This window comes from Fistularia commersonii, chromosome 9, assembly GCF_037954325.1.
Source record: "Fistularia commersonii isolate RoL2024-O1a breed Wild chromosome 9, RoL_Fcom_v1.0, whole genome shotgun sequence".
NCBI lineage: Eukaryota > Metazoa > Chordata > Actinopteri > Syngnathiformes > Fistulariidae > Fistularia > Fistularia commersonii.
Window position 1 is genome coordinate 14,069,632 of NC_141292.1, and position 23,078 is coordinate 14,092,709.

The 23,078-nt window shown below is 41.6% G+C and overlaps 1 protein-coding gene across 4 annotated transcripts; it reads left to right on the forward strand.

The window, feature by feature from the left end:
• Positions 1-52: 52 nt before the first annotated feature.
• On the forward strand, positions 53-20,811 carry rbm18 (RNA binding motif protein 18). Of its 4 annotated transcripts, none has more exons than XM_086152638.1 (6): positions 53-341; positions 1,070-1,181; positions 9,485-9,611; positions 11,414-11,500; positions 16,490-16,590; positions 20,003-20,811. In XM_086152638.1, exons 1-6 carry the CDS (start codon positions 326-328, stop codon positions 20,184-20,186), a joined length of 627 nt encoding a protein of 208 aa, XP_086008764.1. In that variant the 5' UTR covers positions 53-325; the 3' UTR covers positions 20,187-20,811. The 4 variants fall into 4 exon arrangements, with proteins under 4 accessions (XP_086008764.1, XP_086008765.1, XP_086008762.1 ...); XM_086152639.1 differs by having other exon boundaries at positions 11,414-11,494; XM_086152636.1 differs by lacking the exons at positions 16,490-16,590; positions 20,003-20,811 and adding an exon at positions 14,367-14,730.
• The last annotated feature ends 2,267 nt before the right edge of the window (positions 20,812-23,078 follow it).

The window sequence follows — 23,078 nt, forward strand, 5'->3', positions numbered from 1 at the left end:
TGTTTATTTCCTATCACAGGACGTACCGCTTGGGCGGCGTTGTACGATGATGAACAGCATTCATTGTAAATGGGAGATACTTGTGTATAAATCCAGTACTTCTTTTCGGAACAGCAATTAAACAACCTACAACATCACCCCGCGCCTTTGTTGTCAGGCAGGCGACTGCTCTTTCCACTTTGCAAAACCCAACCGTCGCATCGGAGAAAAAACGTAAACTATAGTGGAAATGTATAGCATTATATTTTGACGTCACCGAACCATCCCGAAAGTGGGATTAGACGCAGACTAAGGCAAACTATTTAAACGCGACCAGAAAGAACATATGACAGAGCGAGAAGGTAAGATGATCATATGTTGCTAACTGCTAGTTAGCATCGCGACGTTTGTTCAAAGCGAAGTATCTGGTGTATGAGCGGGCGATTCGGCAGATTATAAACTATTATCTTGCTTAATGTAACACATGGTGGTTGATAGTGATCGGCTAATGCAAAGGCAGATTGGATAGTAGTCTAATGGCCCGCAAGTTACTGCTAGCCTTAGCCGTTAGCTTGTTGTCGTTCTCTCTACAGAAGAATTTGGAGGAGCTCTTGCAAGATTTTTGTGCCGTGATGCAATAAAGCACGCAATAAAAAACATCCTACCGACACAAAAAAACGAAAGTTGAACTTAATTGGCTTGACTTTGACTAGTTATTCCAACGTTATGTTCATGTAGCTTCTGTGGCGTTGTTTCATAGACTACATCAGACATTGTACAATGTCGGTCCAAGTTTTAAGTGATGGTTCATGATGATGGAGATGTGTTCAATGTTTTAGTTACCCAATAATCCCAGTGGTGTTTGTGAATTTCTGTGTTTAAACCACCCGAACGCCACAGTGAGTTTCCTGGCCAGAATTTATTCTTATTTTACAAACTGTCTTGTTATTTATCTTTTCACTATTCTCACAGTTGTTGAAGTTTCTTTTATTTGATCAGCAATGCTAATAGTTACACATTTCAACAATTCTGGAAATCAAGACTCATCCACAGTTTTTGTGTGTTCTTTGTTTTTGCGTCCTCCTTTAAGGACACATGTCGTCTGCAGCAGAGACTGTGGAAAATGCATCCATCATCTCAGAGAGTGGTGCTCATGAGGGAAACCGCCTGTGGATCGGTAACATCGATCCAAAAATCACAGAGTGAGTCGTTTTAACACTGTGAGACCCTCACACCTTTCCCTCATTTCTTAATTTGTTTACATTTTCTTCAGTACCACCTGTGATGCCTTGGAAAATTTCACAAGCAATTTCAAGCATCAACATATAATGGCAAGCCAGTTTATTCATCCACTCATTCATTATTTTTATTATAATATCAGACGTCAGTAAACAGGGTGCAAACAGCCATCCATCAATTTAGGAATTGTCAGGACTCTAAATGACAGATTTCTTCACAACACTATAAAATATCAACTAATTGTATCCTATTGTAGTCCAGTCGATATGAAGAAAATGACCATGATATCCGTTGAATTTGATTGAAGTTAGAAGCCTGTTCTCAGAATGAGATTGTTATTGCACATATAATATCATTTCCATTGACACCTACCCTTGCAAACTCAACAAAAATATGAATTTGAATACTTTATCACTGACAATTTAAATGAAAAGTATTGGATAATGTTGTGACATAACATTGAAAAGGGGACAGGTTACAATAGTGTAGATTATGTGAGTTCAGATCAATTTCATCCTCAGACCCCTTATCCTTATTATGCCCCACATTTATAAACAGTAACAGTTTTTGGAAATAAATACATATCCATATTTCACACAACACAAGAATCTCATGACCTGGACACATGAAGTAGCTGATTGATGAGCAGTGTTTTGCTTTTAAGCCATGTTATTAATCCATGGCTTTCCAACTTGCCTGGTTCTGCCTCGCAGAAAGGTAGTGCATTGTGTGCGCATGCATGATTGATTAACTGTGTGTATAGTGCGTGTGTGTGTGTCGCTAGCTGAGACTGAGCAGACGGTGTTGGGTGTGTGAAAGTGAGGCAGCGAGGCGTGGAGACCTGCTAGACTAAGGATCAGCCATCATTCCTCACTCACCTGCCCTGTTTACTCTCTCCGTGTCAACCTGCGGGTGACTGGGGCGTGCGTGAGGGTGTTTAAATACACAATTGATGTTTTGGTGGCAGCTTGTGAGGGTGCAGGTCTAAACACAGCGAGGTGTCTGCGCGTCATTTGTGCATCTCACATTACAAAAAATTTTACACTTTGCAGAAATACCCCCCTCCCCATTGTTACTCCTCTTTTAGAACAGGACCTGGGTGTTTGACTGCACAAAATGTTTGTGTTGAGAGCAGTTATTTACAGTGACATAGTTTTTTTGTTGTTTTTTAGTTGGGGGGGGGGGGGGGGGTCTGTGTGGGATGGGGGAGGTGGGCTTCTGCAGAATGTACAGGCCACAGCTCTGGTGGGCGTCTAGACAGGCGTTTCCTTCCCCCTTCCTCTGCTCTGCTCTTACTTAAATAGCCCAGAGCTTCACAGTTTGGAGGAAAAACACAAGGGAAGCCCGCAGCCCTTTTTTGCTGATTGGGGAGATTAATTAGCTCTGGATTGCTCTCCCTGCATTATGATTCCCGGGTTTGTCCTGGTTAGCTAAGCCTTGTGCAACTGAGCAGGAATGCAGGTGTTCATGTGTAAGATCCTGAGGTGTAAAACAAAGTGTAAATAATTGTGTGTTTTTGTGGCTAAGATTTTGCGAACTGTCGCTTGACGCTCACTCCTGTGTCATTTTATCAATTTTTTGAGAGACTTCCATTTTATTTATTTTATCTTATATTGTGGCATGACTTCAGCAAAATGTTGATTTCTTATTAATGCAAGCAAATGAAGCTGCTGTGTTTTCTGTAATCGTGAAACTGTGTAGCCTGAATAATAGGAGAGGCTCTGTGTGTGTGTGTGTGTGTGTGTGTGTGTGTGTGTGTGTGTGTGTGTGTGTGTGTGTGTGTGTGTGTGTGTGTGTGTGTGTGTGTGTGTGTGTGTGTGTGTGTGTGTGTGTGTGTGTGTGTGTGTGTGTGTGTGTGTATGGGAAGGCAGGATGGCAGAAATTTTAAGTGTAAGGGGCTAATTCATGGCTGCCACTGCAGCAAACATTGAGATCGGATTCAGAAACAACCCCTGATGCTATGGGGTCCCCAAGAACCACGTTTTTTCTCCAAAAATACTCTCATTGTGGCAGTATGACTTGATGTTGTCAGTGTTGAAACCATATATGTATCAGTTAAGGTGAGTGCGGAAACTACTAAACCCTTAACTGCAAGTCATGTTGTCCCAAAGAAGTGTTTCACTGTAGACTAACATGGATAAAGAAGCTTCTGTAAAACTGCAATCTTTTTTCTTATTTCAGAGTCACAACACTGCGTAAGGGCTCCGGACCCTTTGCACCAATAACATTTAGATTTGTTTCTATCAGGGAAGTCCCCTTAATATTTTTGTACCAAGTGATGCCAAGGAGCTCATCAAAGAAATACATGGGACCCCTCCCCCCCCAGCCATCCCCCAGCCCACCCCCCCCCGATTATTTTGCAGTCTTAGTTGCCATGGTACCCCTAAATAGTGCTTTTTTGTGACTTACGCAATTGAAGTGGTACAATCAGTTGCCACAACAAATATGGAGTATAACAATATGTGCCTGCCTTTCTCCTGCAGAGCATTCATAACCAAATGTTATAATTTCTACCGCAATAGGCTGTTACACACCAGAAGTGTATCAGACCTAAATAGAATTGAGTGTGACGAGCTCCACTTGTCCACAAATTAATTTTGTGCACTCGTGTGTGTGTGTGTGTGTGTGTGTGTGTGTGTGTGTGTGTGTGTGTGTGTGTGTGTGTGTGTGTGTGTGTGTGTGTGTGTGTGTGTGTGTGTTATAATTGATCTCAGGTTCCCTCACTAAAAGGATTCCTGGATGGATCCTCTGGTATAATGGACCCGTACAGAGACCCATCTGCTTCAGATTTGTCTTCTTCTCCCTCTCCTTCTTCCGTGCTTCTGCGTCGTCTCCCTATGTGTATTAAGTCTGTGTTGCTGAGGGAAAATGGTCGTTGTTGCTCCTCAGACGTTCCGAAAAGATGGCGGCTCCCTTGCGGACACTCTTCACTCCTCACTATTTAAATTAGCCTCTCAAAGTTGAATAAACTTTAACTTTTTTTTTTTTGCGTGGGGTTTTCAGCACATATTCATTGCGTTTCTGGCCACCCAGAGAGTTAATTAGTCATCAGAGGTAGTTTGTCACCCCAGCCCTCTTAACCCCCCCTTCTGGAACTTTGAATAAGACTTTAAGTTCTTTACCTCAAACTTGTCTTCCTATTAATTTCTAAATTAAATGACCTGTACCTTACAACTAAGCCTAACCACTGCCAAATCAGAAAAGTTTATCTTTGAAAAAATCTGTGGAACAAACTGTCTTGAAAAGGTTAGTAGATTCAGCTATTATTCTTTAGTCTTGCTTAAATTACGGACACAGAAATATGTAGAAAAAAAAGATTCCAAGGCTCCTTTTTTAACTTAGACATTGACCTTTTTATATCATACAGAATTTTAAAGTCAATTCTAGATCATTTTTGGTCAGTTTCTTGTGATTTTATACAATGTTTCAATGTATTTTTTAAGGTATGTTTCATGCTGATATTCAATACATTTTTATATTGTCATCATTAACACATCTATACTGCTCACCCTGCCGTCAGAATGATGCGAGTGGGGTTTATCACAGCTGTCACTGGGTGACAACAGCTCCTTTTGGGCAAGTACACCTTACCACCTTGACCACACAATCAGTCGATGGCAGGGCAACATATAGAGACAACTATTCACCCACTCAGCCATACATCATGTAAACTTAGCTTGGATTACACCTTAAGACTTTGAAAAGATTTTGAAAAGACAAGTGTAAAACTATTTGGAGTTTTAAGTCTCAGCCTAGCCTGAGCTCATCTATTGGTTGTTAATTCAGTCTTAACGGTGATGTAAGAAAAAGACTTGCGATAATATTGAACACGTTTAAAATTGTCGTAAGCCCCCAGACTTGGCAAAGACTGAATTACAACTGCTCTAAGACTGTGAGACTGCCAGGTAACACTTAGTCAAGGCAATTTAGTCTCCAATGAACCTACTGCATGTTTTTGCAGTAGGTTCAGTGCCCAACACCGGAAGAACCCAGGAAATCATAATAATTCCTCGGGGGAAAAAATGATCACAGCTAAGTAAACCCCTGTCCCTATTTATGCTAACTGTCAAAGAAAACTTCCAAAACTTACAATTTGATAACCTTTTTCAAGGTGGGTCTATCCTTGTTATGAAACCGTAAACGTAAAAATGTGCTTAACCTCTCTGTCTTATCTCTTTGTGGACTGGTATCACACTCCCCCTGTTCCTTCCTCTCCACACTTCCTTCACTCTCCTCACCCACCTGGCCCCCACACACTCAGCTTCTCACCTTTTTCCTCCCTCTCTTTCTCTTGGCTCATCCTTGTCTTCCTCAACCTTTTCACCCCACCGTCAACATCCACCCCCCCTCCCGTTGCTGAACTTTACTCCCGCTCCCACCTTGACCTCTCCCACCCTCTTCCTCCTCTTCCTCCGGCGGATTTTACAGCTCCCAGGAGGAGCGGCCCATTGTGGTTCTGCTTGCGACGATGCAGAAACGAGCTTCTGTCGTGTTGCTCCCACATTAAGAAATTCCTGAGAGGCAATAATGGGTGCGAGGACATCTTAAATTGAATTCTTTTACTGCAACGGTGGGCTCCCCCAGCCTACGTGAGTTTCAAGTATAATAGTTTATCTGTCATTATTGGCTATTAATTTGTGTGTGTCAATGTATTTGTGTGTAAATACGGCACATCTATACTGTTGCTTCCAGGGTGTGTCTGGGAAAAGCAGAAAATCTCTCCGGCCTCAAGAACCCGCTTCTCCCATGGGAGTCGTAGCAGAGTAGAAGGCTACAACCTGTGGCGTAATCCCCCTCCCCCTCCTTACCTCTCTTGTCCTGCCTGGCATCCCATCACAAAAAGGCAAAGCCTATCAAGCAGCCGTTGTTATGGTGATTGTTCTATAATATTTTTGTATTTTTACTCAAGTATATAACTGTGAAATATATATTACTGTGAATTGTAAGCTATGCTGGGAAAATCCATTGTTTTTTTCCTCAGGGTTTATTTAAAGCCAAAGACAGGTATTGACTATTATCAATTTCTCCACATGTGCTAGACCTACAGAAGAATCTGTAGAAGATGTTTCTCACTTTCTCGTGGTGACATGAAATTAACAAAATAATAATGATAAGGTGCACATTAATAGTAAAGTGCACAATAAACAACAAAACATTAAACTATAAAGTACTAAGGGGAAGGGAAGACAGTTTTAACAGTATAAAAACCTGAAATGTATAACTATATAAAATTTGAATATAATAGCAGCAGGGTTATCTGTACAGTTTAGTGCTAAAAACAGTCAGGAGCTTAGACCATACAGTAGCAGATGAGGAAAATGAATGATGGATTTAAATGGGTTTTCCTCAAAAAAAAAAAAAAATTGTTCTGATTTTAAATAATTTTTCAAAATTATTATACATATTACTTTTATCTATTAATTTTTTTTGCATTTATCCCCTGAAATAGTAGTAATAGTAGTAAAGTGATTTCAAGATTATTTTGGTAGGCTTACCAATTAACAACGGCATTGTATGTGCATGCGTGCCTGCTTGCGTGCGTGCAAGGAAGCAAGAGGCACACCATGTATCATGCCATGGTCAGTTTTGGTATCCATAGTCTGTTTTGATTACTTACTAAACATATTTTCATTCGTTCATGATCTTTACCCCTCATATGCACTCAGGGTATCGGGGGGCTTGGAGTCTACACCGGCTGTCAGAAGCTGGAGGCGGGGTTTACCCTGACCCAGTCACCAGTCGATCACAGGGACACATATAGAGACAAATAACCAATCGCTCTCTCCTTCACACGTCATATAAAAACATACAACAATTCACCCTCTCTCAAGTCATATAGAGACAATCAATTATTCACTCTCGTTCTCACATCGTTTAGAGCATTCACTCTCTCCTTTACACATCTGGGCAATTTAGTGTCTCCAGTTAGCGTACTGTATGTTTTCGGCAGGAGAAAATGCAAAAAAACAACATAGAAAGCCGCCCCACAAGAGGCTGAAGGGCTATCTGCTGCTCTATGGCGGCACCCGTAATATGTTCTCTTTAAAACTAAAATACATTTAGAGTTATGTATTTTCTTGACCGCATAATCTTTATGCAAATTAGTCGACACTTAATTTGATACTCCACAATTCCATTTTTTTTCATCATAGCAGAGAAATGTATTTTCTCTCATTTGAAAAAAGACATATTTTATTAATCACCTTTGGTATTACTAAAGATATTGTTTGATGGATGGTGGAATTTTTTAATCTTGCAGTCAAGGAGCGGACACTCAATAAATCAGTCTCTGGTTTCCTCCAGTTTGATGGACCTCCAGTCGCCCGGGAAACCTGATCGTTCATGCATCTTTACGACAATTTCAAATGTCTGTTTTAAACATTTAATTTCCCGCCGCATCGAACAAAATTGCATAAATCCAGGCCCATACCTTGATACCGGCTTTGTCGGAAAGAGCAAACTAAAAAAATACACATTTTTCATCTGAGTTTTTTTTTTTTTCTTCTAAGATTTCACTTGTCTGCAGAATAAATCCAGAACTCTTAATAGTTTCATACACAGAATCATCACGGACCCACTGACGCATTTGCCTGCAGACTTGTTTTTGTAGCAACAAAGGCACTTCACTTACCCGGAGAGTAATAACTTTTTTATGCAAACCACGACCAATTAGTAAACTTTTTGGATGCAGTGACATAATGTCAATTTTGACAGGTCCCTTTCCTCCAATTTGATTGTTTCATATGCAAGTAATTTCACTAATTAAGGTCATTTTAACTCTTGATTTTTAGTTGATTTTCTTCTCAATTTTGAGGTAATTTCCCATTGAATTTGGGTCATTTCAACGGAAGCTTTGCAGGCAGCTTCATGTAATTAGACCTTAATTCACAGCTTTTTTTTTTAATTTCTGAGTGATTCACATTCATTCATTCAACTTGAGTCGTTTAAAATGCGTCAAACGGAATAACCACGTGAGGACAGTACAATGTGAAGGTGACCTTGAAGTCATCACATGCACAGTTTCAAAGCTGTGTTTCCCACAGCTATTCATTTAAACACGCAGGCGTGTACGCGCGCATACACACACACACACACACACACACACACACACACACACACACACACAATGGGGGGCGGGGGGGTGGGGAGGGGGATATGAAGCTTCCTCTATTTTATTCCCTCATTGTCCTGCCACTGTATCCTCGGTATTGTCTCAATAAAAGATTTACAGTTGGCGGGCAACGACAGCTGTTGCCCCACCGCCAAAAAGGTGTCAGGGAGCGAAAGCTGTCGTTGCAATTAGCAGCAAGTTGACAGATTAACACTGCTCGGCCACGAGGCACTGCGTGGAGATGAAATGCAACAGGGTTTCACGGGGTCTGGTGCACTGAGCACAAGCAGGGGAAGTGAGTGGTTGATGAGGGAGTGGGGATGGGACTGTCTCTGATGTACGTTTTCACTTTTTCAGGAATTCGAATTTGATCTACGATCAAAAACTAGGGGTTAAAAACTAGTATGTTTTAAACTTAACGCATCAACAAAGGTGGAGTAAAAGCAAAGGTGTGTGTGTGTGTGTGTGTGTGTGTGTGTGTGTGTGTGTGTGTGTGTGTGTGTGTGTGTGTGTGTGTGTGTGTGTGTGTGTGTGTGTGTGTGTGTGTGTGTGTGTGTGTTCTGCACAAGCAATGTGTGATTGTGAGGATGACTCCTTAGGCAGCATGAGGAGTCATCTGCTTGGAGTGGAGCAGGTGCGGGATGAATTTTGGTTGAGTTTAGAGGAACCATGGCAACAAAAATAGATTAGAAAAGTGAATAGGGGAGTAGATTTGATCACTCCTCCTGCAGCCTTGTAGAAACCCCCTGACAATGCACATTTCAATGTGTACGTATCAACTGGAACAAGGAATGGCTTTTGCTGGTGTACAAGTAACTGCAGCAACGGGGATCAACAAAAAAACAGTACACACACGCAGTCCCATGTGTTCTGTAACAAGCTGATTATCTTTGGTCTCCAAAGAGGAGTTCCCAAAACAATGTAAAAAAAAAAAAATCCTGGAAATTGATTCAGTGATAACCATATTCAGTGATTCAGTGGTTGTTTTTAGAACTGATAGATTGAACTCAATCATGTCGCTGCGCCACTCACAGCACTTCTAACGCAGATCAAAAACACAAGATCCCACCAATCAGGCTGCCTCGGCGACCGATCTCCAAAAGGCCTGCCAACTCACACCATGGCATGTCGGTCACATAACTCATGTTTTGGCAGGTACCACCTGGTGAAGTTGCTGGAGAGGTTTGGCAACGTGAAACAGTTTGACTTCCTGTTCCACAAGTCTGGACCTCTGGAGGGACAGCCGCGGGGCTATTGCTTCGTCAACTTCAGCACCAGAGAGGTACGGCCCCTCAGAAGCATTATTATACACGTATATATAACATATTTGTACGTGCACACAAATAAGACTTAGAACAACTCACCAAAACCTACTAATGGCTAAAGAAATGTCTGTCAGATATTTTTATTGGGTCAATTGGTTTGGAATGCACTGAGCATTACGGGTTAATTATTGATATCAGATTCATTTTCAGGATCTTTGGTAAACATTGGATAAAAAGGTCGTCTTCAGTCACATCAACCAATTACCACAAAGAATAAAGCATTGAAATTGAGTCATTTAATTATAGATATCAGCTTTATATTTAGGATCCACTGTAAATATTGGATGATTACTGCATTTTCAATGCCACCAATTTCATTTAAAAAGATGTTTAAATCTCTAAAATATGAATTTGATTTTTTTTCTCCAGTTCTAAAGGAAATGCACTTACCGTATTTCAAGACAAAAAGGCACACATAAAAGTCTTAGATATTCTTCAAAATGTGTGGCACGCCCTATAATGCAGTGCACCCTGTGTGTGTTATTGTTGTAAGGCAGACATAGTAGAGATCACCAAGACCACGTTAAAAGGGGAAGTGTGGGTGTTGATTGTATATAAAGGAACAAGTATGTGCATTATGCAGAACATCGCTGTTTTAACAACCCTGAAAATGGTAAAGAGATACGTTTATGAAGCACAGTTCAAACTGTTGGCCATCAGCTGGAAGTCGAGCAGCCGTGAGAGAATTTAAGATTAATAAAACGATGGTTCGCAAGTGGAGGAAGCTGGAAAACGAGCTCCGACAGGTCAAGAAGATACAGCTGAGTGTCTGCGGACATAATGGGAGGTGGCCCGAGTTGGAGAAAAGACTCGAGCAGTGGATTATCGAGCAAAGAATGACTGGGAGAAGCGTTTCGACGGTCACCATTCGATTAAAAGCAGTAACGGTAGCAGAAGAAATTAAAATTGGACATTCCCAAGGAGGTCCGTCTTAGTGCTTTCATTTCATGAAACCATGTGCCATTTTTCCGGACCAGGACTACGGTAGCGCAGCAACTTCCAGCGGATTGTAATGAAAGCTGTAGTGGAGGACACCACGAGAACGTTAAAGGGGGAAGTGTGGGCGTGGATTGTATATAAAACCTGTGCCCGATAAGGTTTGCCTTATGTGTGTGTTAAATACAGTAATGGCATACATAACTGAGACTGCACCTTTTAGTACGGTGCGCCTTATGGTCGTGAAAATACGGTATGTAAAATAATTCTGCATTTAAAAAAAAAAAACAAAAAAAAAACTGAGTATTTAAAATAAAACCAGACAAGACAAGATTTACTTGGTTTTGTATCAGTTAGCGGTATTGATGGAATAGCACACACCCCTAAAAAGTGCAGCATGGCAGGTTCAGCAGCCAGTATTTGTTTTGGAATGACCGCCAGGGGATCATGATAAGCATCTCATTTCACAGCTAGTGTCTGTTAGTGGGATATGAGAGCGCTCCCAAAAAGATGGTGCGGAGGAAGTGTGTGTTTATCTTACACGCTCGCGAACACTTAGCGTCCCACACACCCAGATGAAGTGCTTTATTAATAAACAGCAATGAAGTTTCAAAGGTACTCATTGGTTTGATGTGATCTTTTGTTTTCATCCTATCGCACAAAAACACATGCATCCACACACATTATTCCAAGTCATCCCACCAGTAAAATAAAAAAAAAACAATTTAACAGCAGGCTAAATCATCATGCAGATTTATTAATTGTTTTGTTTTTTTTCCTATCCTAAATCTAAAGAATGCATATCCTCCTCTTTGCCTTGCAGGAGGCAGAGCGGGCCATCCAATGCTTAAACGGGAAGCTTGCTTTATCCAAGAAGCTGGTCGTGCGATGGGCGCACGCACAGGTGAGGGTAAGTGTTGCACTCGGACGCCACACACACACCACCAACAGCAGCAACAGCAACAACAACTTTACAATTTTATACCTCAGATAAGATAGGTGAGGCTGATGGGTACTTTCTACAGAGTTCATAAAAAAAGAATGGAGTACAACCTCTGTGTATGTGTGTGGAGGGAGGGGGCTGTGTGTGCGATCTTAAGACTTTAAAGGCGTTAAAGGAAGAAAAAAAAACGGGTATCTATTTTGATCATCAAAACATGCAAAAAAGTACAGTAGTTGGTTTGCGGAGAGCAGTGGGATCCCGGCACAGCCCGCTGCCTGTCTCTTAACAATAGACAGCCTACTGGCAGAGGGCGAAGGGATATCCTGTATAGAGACGAATCACGCCCTGCACGCAAGCACATGCACACACACACACACACACACACACACACACACAAACAGGCATCCATGCATCATGCATACACATTCTTGTTTCGATCACTCCACAGGACATTACATCCACTTGGATTCATTTCCCAAAGAGTTAAACCATTACCTCTCACCATGACCAAGACCCATCCGATTCCTTTGGGTCTTACCCCTCCTCCCCAAGGTTCTTTTTTTTTTTTTTTTTTACAATGAACTAAATCATTTACGTCACGGGGACTTGCATTTGGTCCCCGAGAGTGCGTAAACAAATTAGTCGTCTGTCCCCTGCAACACACGGGGAACGTGGAACATCTGGTAGAAATGTGTGTGAGAGAGAGGTCCCAAGGTTGATGCTTCTGAGTGTTAGGGAACAGCCTGGAAGATGAATCTGCTCTGACGAGGCTGTGTCAACCGGCTCGCTCTGTGTCAAACATACATGCTAATCTGAGGTTTTTGTATTCAAGATTTTTATTTTGAGGCTTCATCATTTAAGGGCGATTTTGGGGAAAAATATGTAAAAGGGATGTAAAGACAGATAACGCCATTGTTTCATTGTGATTTGTATGTGTTTGTATCGGAACCACCTGTATATTAATGATTAGTAATGCAGGTATCTCCAGCATGTTAGCTCAAATTAACATGAAAATAAGCAAGAAATGACAGAAAATAAGACAGATACACAAACATCATCTGAAATGTGTTATAGTTCACCCGAGAATTATTGAGAAATTAACCAAAATTCTATTTGAAATTATGGCAAGTGGTCTCAAATTGAATAGTGCTTTCACATCTTGTACTTTCAAAGTGTATTACTCTCAATAGCAGTAACCCATTCACACATACACCAATGGTCGCAGAGGGAGTTGGCTCGATCAACTGATCGGCTATTGCTCAGTTGTGAGAGCTACGATTAATGAGAAAATGACCACATTTGTTACGGGAAATTAGGACTTTTAAAGGAAAATTAGTAAAATGGCTAAGTGATACATTTAGAATTAATGGAAGTTTTTGGTTCATGAATTAGCATAAAAGGCAAAAAATTGCTTAAGTATTTCACTATGGGATGTACTCCACTAAACAAGAATCATTGAGAAAGATGAGAAGTACCTCCGGTGGAAAAAAATTGCCTTTTTTTTTTGTCGAAGTACCAATCATTGATGTTCAAGTGTTGAGGAGAAAAGAAAAAACAAATCCCTATCTTGAGCGAATCGACCAGGCAGTCAGTTCTGATCAGGTCTCAGGCTTCAGTCTGTTCTGACGCCTGGAGCAGGAAATTCTGAAAAGTGAAAGTGATTGTCAGATCCTTTCGCCTGTCACCAAAATCTGGTGTTTTTAACGCGACGGGGGTTCTCAGGCCCATCTGCCAGTGAGGCAGTAACCTGGACTTTGACCCTGGTTTCTTCGACTCTGCATTGGATCTCCAGCAAGCACCATGTTCTCCACCATATTCCGAGATTCCTAAACCACCAAACACACTGACATAAACGCAACCTTCTACGTAAATTATCCCCTATACGTTGAGAACCATTATTTTAAATCCATCCCTTGCCAGACTTCTCCAGCGTGTCTGCCACTGGAAATTGCCTCGGCTTAATTATTCAAAGTGTAGCTGCAGCGTAGCTGTGTTCTTATTTTTTTTCTTTTTTGTTTTTTTCTTCTCCCCCAGTTGAAAGCAATGAGCTCACAAATGCTCTGATTCACCTTTTCATGTTGCAGCACTGCGAGTTGAACTTTTCAGTCACAATTATCCTCACGTTTATTCACCGGAGTCAGCAAGCGAATATGTAAACTCTTTTTTTTGGGACGTCGAGAAATGATTGTCACCGGACGCCCCCGCCAGGCAGTCACATATTCCAAAAAAAAGGCCTCCAAGTAGAAGACAGCGCTGCTTCCAGACCACCTCAAAAGCCTTGCACAAGTGGCGCGGCGCTATTAGATCAGCTGCCGAGTCATGTGACCTCTGCGAAGGTTGCCTGCTGGCAGTTTAGACCCTTTCTTTTTTTTTTAAGCATATTTAGTTACAGGACTCCAACATTGGGACTCGTGTATACCGAGCTCAATTTTATTTTCCGAAAGATAACGTTAAAGCATTTTAAGGTGTTGTGTAATGATGCTCGCCGGTCTGATTGTCTCCTCGTGGGCTGTCCACATGCATTCCAGCCCTGCGCCTGTAGGAATAGGTGGAAAGGGAAGGGTCCTGGCTTGAGGAGCGGGTATTGTTCCAGGCCTATTCTTAGCATAGCTTTACATGGTGTTCATTTCTGCCGACGCTAATGTGATATAGATTGTTTTTTGCGTGTGTTTGTGTGACTTAACTGGATTTAATGTGAGCCCGCCTGATCGCCTGATCGCCGCTCCTACGTCAAGCACACCAGGGGTTTGGGGGTTTCAGTGGCCTTTAAGTAACCAGTGTTTTTTTGTTTTGTTTTGTTTTTTTTTTTTCTTGTGTTTTTTTTTCTCCACAGGTTACAAGAATTCTGTTGTTGGCCGGCGGCGCTTGTTCGCAAGGTGGTTTTGAAAAGAATTATGTGGGTTTGTCGCTCTTCGGCTGCTCCTCTATCCTTTCACGTCCCTCGGGGGTGGGGGGTGGCAGCGATTCTAAGACATTTTTGACTCGCCTCCACCCCCGTCAGCCTCTCCCACCCCCCCACATACCACCCTCTTTTAGTCATTTCTTCTGCAGTGCGCCTCCTTTGACACACTGTTTCCTCTCTGACAGCTTCTTCAGGTATCCTCCTCTTCCAAACCAACCAGCTGGCTATTTCATCTGGCTCCCTTATTTTTTATTTCATTTTTTTTGTAAAAGCCGCACGCTCTGACAGGGCTTATTTGGCCTCCGATCGAATACCTCCCCCCAAAAAAAGTTCCACTGTAGTTGTAGATAGTCTCATCATGGTGACATGCACAATAGCAGAGTACAGCATGAGATGCTGTTAGCTTAGTGCCATTTAACCTCATCCATGTACTGATATTTTTTATAAGTAAATCAATATTAATGTACAACAAAGGTTTTTTTTTCTTTTAGATTTTTTTTGTTTTTTCAATCCCCATCTGCCTCATTGCAGTATCACCAAGTACCACTAGGGGCACACAGGAACCACTGCCTTCGGGTATGAATGCGAGCTGGATGCAGTCCTGAGCGGTTACTGTCTACAGTTAAATAATGTCTATCCCTGCGGGAGGAAAACTAAGTTGACTCTCTGGGCCGCTGTCGGTTCCCATTAGGGGGCCCGACATGGTGCAAAAGTGGCTGACAGGATTCCTCCTTGTTCCCTGACTGCCTCTTTGTCTCGGTGTAATATGGGGTCCCATTCGAGCTTCGCACTAAAATGTGTCTTTAGTTCAAATAAATAAGAGCGCAATCCAGCCCCCCTCAAAATCCGCTGTAATCCAACCTCGGGGTGGGGTGGGGGGTAGCAAGTGGTGCGTTTTGCATGTTAAGCAGGTGAGAAATTCGTTTTTACTTGACACTGGGCCTTTTTAATTTTTTTTTTAAACTCAAAACGGGCTTCTTTTCCTGCTTATTCCTCTTCTATAGCTTCTGTCTTCGTAAGAGATGAAGATGGCAGGGTTGGGCCCTAAAACAAATTCCTGACGAATTAATTGAGTTTTTTTGTTTTCTTTTTCGGTTTCTTTCGGTTTCCTCTCACAGTACAAAAACATGCAAGGGGCTTATTAGAGACCCTAAAAATCCCAGATGTATGAATGAGGGAGTGAGTGGTTGTGTGTCTCTCACTTATGATTGAGAGAGTGAATGGTTTTATGTCTCCGTGATCGACAGGCGACTGGTCCAGGATAAATCCTGCCTCTCCCCCAATGACAACTGGGATAGGCTTCAGCCCCCCAAGTATTCATTGATAATGAACAAATTAAATGAATGAATGACTTACTGGAAGTTGACACTTAGTCACCAAGCAAGAAGCCCCGCCCCCAATAATCTGAGCGACATCACTTTACAACATGAGCAAATGCTGCTAGCTGTTAGCAATTAGCAAGACCATGTCACATGGCCACGCCGAAAAGCAGAACAAAAAACGTAATCTAGCGGCAACACCGCAAAGAACTTAGCAGACCAAACCCTGCAGCTCTTAATTTTTTTGAATAAAGTTTTGCAACCTCAAGCACTTTGAAATTTTATTCCAGTTGTCTTTTCTGATTAATATACTGGAAAATATGTAAATAAGTGACACTGATCTCTTGCACCTGTTTGTTGAAATCCGATAAAGTACTTGAAATTATTTACATTTGGATTCTTTTTTTTTTGTTTTGTATGAACTCACTCCAGTATCCTGGAGCGCTTTCATTTTGAGATTTGCTTTCGAGAACGTTTTTCATTAAAGAAGAGTTCCAAACATGTTTGTTTATGTTGTCAATTAGGGCTGTATTTCCTTGGAACACACAATAGATCTGCGTAAGTGCGCCAGCCTCACACACAAAAAAAAAAAAGGGGGGGAAAGCAGCTTTTTGGTACCTTTCTACCTGTCCTGCTACGACCTGCTGTTTCACCCCTCTGCTTATTTCCTATCCCCTTTTCTTTCTTTTTTCTCCCACCACTCTTTTCATCCCACCACACCTGTGTTGTGCACAGAGGTTCGAAGGGTTCCGCAACGACAAGACGATGCCTTCGAGCCTGGAGCCCTCGAGCAGTGGCGCCAAAGACGAAGGGCCTATCACCACCAACCACCTCAGGTTGTATTGCGTACGCAGACACACTCATACACACACGAATCCTCATCAACAATAAACCGGCCTCCATTTGCGAGTTTAAGCCTTCTGAGGTTGAATCTTGAAATTCAAGTTGTCTCTCAACGGTATGGGAAAAGGAGACTCCTCTCTCCGTCTCTGTGCTTCTGGGCAGGAAAAAAGAAAGACGCAACTCCCCCACCCGACTAAAACCCCCTCTCCTCTTTTATCGTTCCGATGTTGGAATTGGGCTCAAACAGCCTTAAAGCACTGCGAGTTTCTTTCCAAACTTTCGAGTTGTTTGCCTCTCCAATTATTCTGCCGCCTTCCGTTGTCTTCAGTTGGTCCCATATGAAGCTCTTTGACTGACTGGAGAGCGGAAAAATAATTTTTTGGGTTTCTCTGCTTTTTTAAGTGGTTTCAGAGGGGTCAAAAGGCTTTTTCAGTTTATTTTAGTAAAAAAAAAAGGCATTTTTCACATTTCAACTGGTCGGAGCTGCAATCGAATCGCTGAAACGTCTGCAACACATTCCAGGGACGAAACGGCCAGCCAACGTGCTTCCAGGAAGAATCTCACCGCTCTGCTGAAAATATGTGCCTGTGCTCGACACGCACATATAGTGTAGAGATACATAGTCAGTTTCAGTCGTTCCAACCGTATTATAAAGGTATTGTAATGCGGCCTTCATTGGGACGTTTAATGCGACGTCGGCAAAAGCCGCAGAACCTTGCTGATCCTGACGCTTTCTTGCCACTTAGGTGGCAACCAAGTAACTTCTCGAGAGGCCCGAGGCTCATGGGCCTAAAGAAGAAGGCCCAGTTTGAGGACATGGGCGCTCAGAAAACATCTGGACAAAATATGTTAAGTTAAGGTGGTCCATAAGCCAAATCTTAGAAAAAAGTTGGATTTTATTTTAACATCTGCAAAAGCTGATTAGTTATTAGAAGAAATGCTTTATTGGTATTTCTTTACTCATTTATCTTTTTTCGTTTTGTTATGTTTCACTTCCACAATGCAATAATAGCCACATGGGCATTTACGACACATATTAGATGTAAATAATAATAATAATGAAAATTCAACATGTGATTTGTTGTTTGACTTTCATTTTTTTCATGACACATAAAAATTTAGTCACCATGGGGAAAATAAGGTTTTGTGCAAAGCTTGCAGTTTTAACATTATTCAGAATCATTTACATTTTTCTTCAGATTTCCACTCCAATTGCTAAATGTACTTCTGACTTTGACCCCAAGGAGGACTCAATTAGAACGCATGAGCCATTACAACTGAGCCAGTAGGTGAAAGAAATAAAATGTCTCTACTGAGCGGTAACAATTAAATGGCTGTTGTGTTGGGCCCTGGCTCTAATCATCATTTTGTCCATTTTATTTTTATGGAAAATACTTTATATATAGAATTTTGAAGCTTGATACCAAGATGTTCAGTAAGCGGATGTCATGTTCAACGTGCACAGTTTAATCCTGGTAATTTTGAAAAAACTAGAAAGTAAGGTGAGCAATGGAACAACTTGCTATGAAAGAACAACAAATCCCACAAACCATTGCAAAGTGTGGTTTTGGCGTCTGACAGGATCAGATAGGGATAGGGTCATGGAGGTAGCTCAGGGAAAGTCTGATTTTTAGAGCTCATAGTAAAAGAATGAATAGAATGTTAATATCCACAAACATTATAAATGTCACTGTTGGGATATAACCCCCCCAAAAAGTGTTAAAAATGGTTTTACTGGGGTGGGGTGGCGTGGCGTGGCTCACAGGATTAGAGCGGTTGTCCTTGGAACCAAACATTTCAGGTTCAATTCCCAGTTCCTCCTAGCCTGTCAAAGTGTTGCTGAGCAAGACGCTGAACCCCCAGCTGTTCCTTAGCTGCTTTCTGCTTATGGTTCATCCATGATGGCTTACATGGAGTGGACAAATTTCGCTGATGTTGTGCTCTATGTATAATTGAATGACAATAAAGTCATTTCTTCTACTCTTCTTTTATATCCTTAGTGGTAGATCCCGCCCCCGATACTCAGATCAACAGTAAGCAAAGGTTCCTGATTGACATATTTAATCAAAAAAGTCATTTTACTTGGGCTGTAACATCTTTGGCAGTAGTTGCCCTCAAAGTGGTCAAACCAGGAAGATGGCATTGTGTTGATCATGACTGCTGAAGAGACGGGTTCCGATGTCCTAATTTCTTTAGTCCATTAAGATTTCAAAAGTCCACAAGATCCACATTTTATGTCAAGAAGCAAGAGCTAACTTGCTCTTCCTACTTATTGTTCAAGTCTCCAGCGTTTCTTTTGGCGCTGAAATGCTAAAGCTAGTTTAGCTGCCTAACAAGTCCCCCACACAGTCAGCTCACCTCCGCGCCATGTTTGACTCCATTCTGCAGATTGGATTGTCAGGCCAAAACCCAGTTCATAACAGTGTGAGCCACTCAGACCTTAGTTGGATCACCCAATGGCCACCGGAGACCTTTGATCATATTTAAGTCGCAGCAGGTCACCCATTGACATTTTAAGAGTGCCACCTCTGGATCCCGTCCTCTCCAGCTGCAATTGGTTGTTCCGCAAGAATTTCCATCTGATTGGTTTGGAGTTAGATTTTGGTCTGTGGTCACAGTCTAAGCCTTCCAAAAATCTGTAACGAGAGACGCTGGCGATTTGATGTGACCAGGCGGGCAACAAGCGGCGGTTTTCATTGATTAGTGGAAGCTCCACCCCCCAGCGTTGCGTCCAGATTCTACTATGTATTAGTGAATTGATTTAAAAAAAATAACGTGCCCACTGGGGTCTCAGCATCAGCATGGATGAAAGACCATCGTGCCCCCACCCCTCTGATATTTGACATGAAGGGCCAGCTACTCTGTACAACCCGCCGTTCCAGTCGTCTTCATCAGAGAACCGCGTCCAGCCCGCGTCTCGAGCAAGCATTGAGTTGCCCCTCGGCAGTGTCCGCTGCTCCAAAGGTGCAGCGGTTAAATAACGGTGGCCTTGAAGCCCCATAGAGCTGAGTGGTGACTCACTTGAAACAAGCCTATCAGTTTTCCCCCCGCTGGGGGAGAAGGCTACACACTCGGGAGTCTAGTATAAACTTCAATTCTCTCCACACGGCCGAAAGAGGAAATATAAACATCGACCTCCCCCTGCACCCCCTCCAGACATAGTCCCTGCGGTTCTTATGCACTTACTCCCCTCATTCACTCTTTGTCCCACCATATTGTTTCCACACAGCTTCCCATCACTTCAACTCTCATTTCACAATTTAAATGAGACACCGCCCCCCAAGCCCTATAATCTCCCGTCATCCCCTCAGTTACTCGGCTCATCCCTCACCCTCAGAACCAACACTGGTATTTTTTTCCCCCTCCTCAGCATCCTAACATCTCCAATTCTCCCCTCCCCCAAAGTACGAGTGCTAAGATCCGCGCCATCGAGGCCAAGCTCCAGATGATGGAGGAGAACCCGGACGATGACTACTCGGGCCCGTCAGCCTACGTTTACAACAAACCGCCGGAGAGGAAGCGCTGGGAGCCCTACTCTAAATCGCACCACAACAACCAGAGCAGGCCCTTCCGCAAGTTCAGGAGATGACCCCCATCCTCCCACTTACTCACGAGAACCCTCGCCACCGCCCGCCCACATCACACACACCCCCATCCCTTCTCTCTCCCAACACCAGCACCTCCCCTCCGCCTGCCATCACACAGACAGACTATACACATCCTATGCCGGAATAAAAGACTTGTTCAAAAATCATGTTTTGAAACACACGCACACAGTCTTAGTTTTTGTGCTTCAGTAGAATCATCGACTGGTTACTGTTAATAACCAACAGCTGCTATGCAGGTCAGAAGCCTTTTTTTTTAATTGCAGTTGTAACAGTCTTGACCGTCAATCACGTGACACAATGCACGAGGAGATTATTCTTAAATAATTTTTTCCTGTTTCATGTTTATTCATGCAGGGTGATTTTGCTTAAAGTTTTTTTTTTTTTTTCCTGAAAAGAGTTCAAGGTGAAAATGCAAATTATTGTTTAAAGCGTTTTTCATGTTGAGCCTTGCTTTGATTTTTAACTTAATTTCTTTGTTTGTGCTCCATTCAATGAGACTATTTTTGTCTTTCTTTCTCTTTAACCATCATCTGTGTGCAGTGTGTAGGTTTTAGTTGTCATGGTCATGTTGTTTAAGAATTTTTCAAATAAAACTAAATATGTTGTCTGCGGTGTGTGTCTGTATGATTTGAAAAAAAATATTCTCATCAGAAACTCCCAAATTATTTGATATAAACTATACTATCCGTCAGTATTAAGGGTAAAATCAAGAGATGGGCTTACAGTCTGTGAAAATATGTCACATTTTTAGATAATCTCGATAATCCTAGTAATTCCAGTTTCCTATTGAAACCCAGCTAGGAGTTTTTCCAGTCGTCCCCGGTGGCTATGAAGCAGATGTCATTTTCATGTAGATTAAAAAAGAAAAGAAGACCAAATATGGAAATAAAATCAGTCAAGGTATTTTACAAGTACCTGAATTCACTGTTTGTTTTAGCTTTCAATACGTCGTTCGGGCGTTATTATAACAGAGTAATAACATGATTCCTGGAGTAGTCATTTTATATTGACCGTTTGGTTCTCTATTTGCGCCCAGTATAACAAAATGCATTTTTTCACCACAAAAAATAAAAACTAAAATACATTAATGCGGGTTATCCAAAGAATTCGCAGTATTAAAAGGGCAAATCCGGGGTTTCACGGAAATGTCTAGTCTTACAGTTCAACAGTCTGAGAGAAGAGAATTAGAGAGAGGAGAAGAGACGAAAAAGAGAAGAAAAAAACTCAAAACATAATTTTCTTTCGTCCTTCTAAATTTCACCGAATTACAAAATAAGTGTTTTTCAATTCTCGCCCGCGGGTGAGATTCGAATCCGGATTACGGAAATTACCGGATTAAAATTTATAATTACATATTTCTGGATCTGATCAAATGCCTGGTCACCCCTGCCGTCTGCGAAAAACGGCGGGCTCGATGTGGAAACCCCTCGATGATTGACACTGACCAACGCGAGTGTGTGTGTGTGTGTGTGTGTGTGTGTGTGTGTGTGTGTGTGTGTGTGTGTGTGTGTGTGTGAGGGAGGGCGCGTGTGTGGCCTCGCACACATCCTGTAATTATCAGGCTTCCCTTTATCGTTAACCCCTCCACCCCCACACCACCGTGTTGTTCCTTAACATTTCATCTGTCGTGCTAATAAAAATAAAGTTTTTTTTTGTTTTATACATCTAAATGATAAATATGATTCAAAATAATAGTGTGAAATGTAAATATGTTACTAGTTTTTCCTTTCTACATCCAAATCATAATTTAATTGTACATATATATAAATATAGATGTGCGTTCGTTGGAATATACATGTACATGTAAAAAAACGGAATATGATATATAAAAAATTGTTAGCAATTTAGATACGTAACTATGGTATTTTGTATTTCAGCATTTTCTTCTTTTATAGATGACACAGATGTCAACAATAAATAAACATATGTGTGTGTGTTTATATGATTAATATATATATATATATATATATGAGGTATATAATGCATACACACATTATTAAGTTTAAATTATTAAGTTACTTCTGTATCTTGAAAGTTAATTATTTTCTTTTCTATTTTCTTTTCAGGAAATATGGAATATGTGTGTGTCTGTATATATATATATATATATATATATATATATATATGATACATAATATATAAATCCATTGTTATACATTTAAATACGTTACTTTGGTATTTTGAGGCATCATTCGTTTTATTTTCTAGATTAAGCAGATGTCAAGAATAAATAAATGAATATACAATATATATGATGTGTATTATATGTAACACTTCAAGTTTAAATGCCTTACTTTGGTATTTTGAAGCTTCGCTATTTTTTTTTCTTTTCCTTTTCCGCACAAAATGTCTCATGCGCATAAGTGGTACCGATCGGCATCGCGATTTGATGCTTTGCTTTTTTTTCAAGTTTATTAATTATTTGGGTGTTTTTTTTTTATTTCTACTGCCAGATGGACCTGCAGTGTGCATGTTTCTCTCTCGGGCTTTAAATACCGGTGATTGCAAAACATCCAGCAGCAGCAGCAGCAGTCTATGGAGTCCAGTCACAACAAGCCGTCATCTCCGTGCGCGTCCACGCCTCTCACGTTCTCATGCACGCGCACTTCCCTTTTTCTTTCCTTTTTTTTAACACGTGAAGAAAAAACAAACTTTCACTCCCCTCTTTTCCCTCCTCCCTTGCACCTTCTCAGTCCGAGCACCTCCGCTTGGATTCACTTCCTGTGGATCAGACTCCTTCCACCCCCCACCCCCTCACCCACCCAAAATAAAAGTGGGAAGAGGAGGGGAAAACAGGAGATCCATCTCCTCTAAAAAAAAAAAGAGGGAGGAGATGCAAGAAAAGCCTCGGCTCGCTGTCAGAACATCGCGCA

Excerpts from the sequence above, each read along its gene's own strand:
- rbm18 (XM_086152636.1), top strand. Across the intron at positions 1,182-9,484 it reads ATCGATCCAAAAATCACAGA|GTACCACCTGGTGAAGTTGC; the intron begins GTGAGTCGTTTT and ends ATGTTTTGGCAG. Across the intron at positions 11,501-14,366 it reads GGGCGCACGCACAGGTGAGG|GTTACAAGAATTCTGTTGTT; the intron begins GTAAGTGTTGCA and ends TTTTCTCCACAG.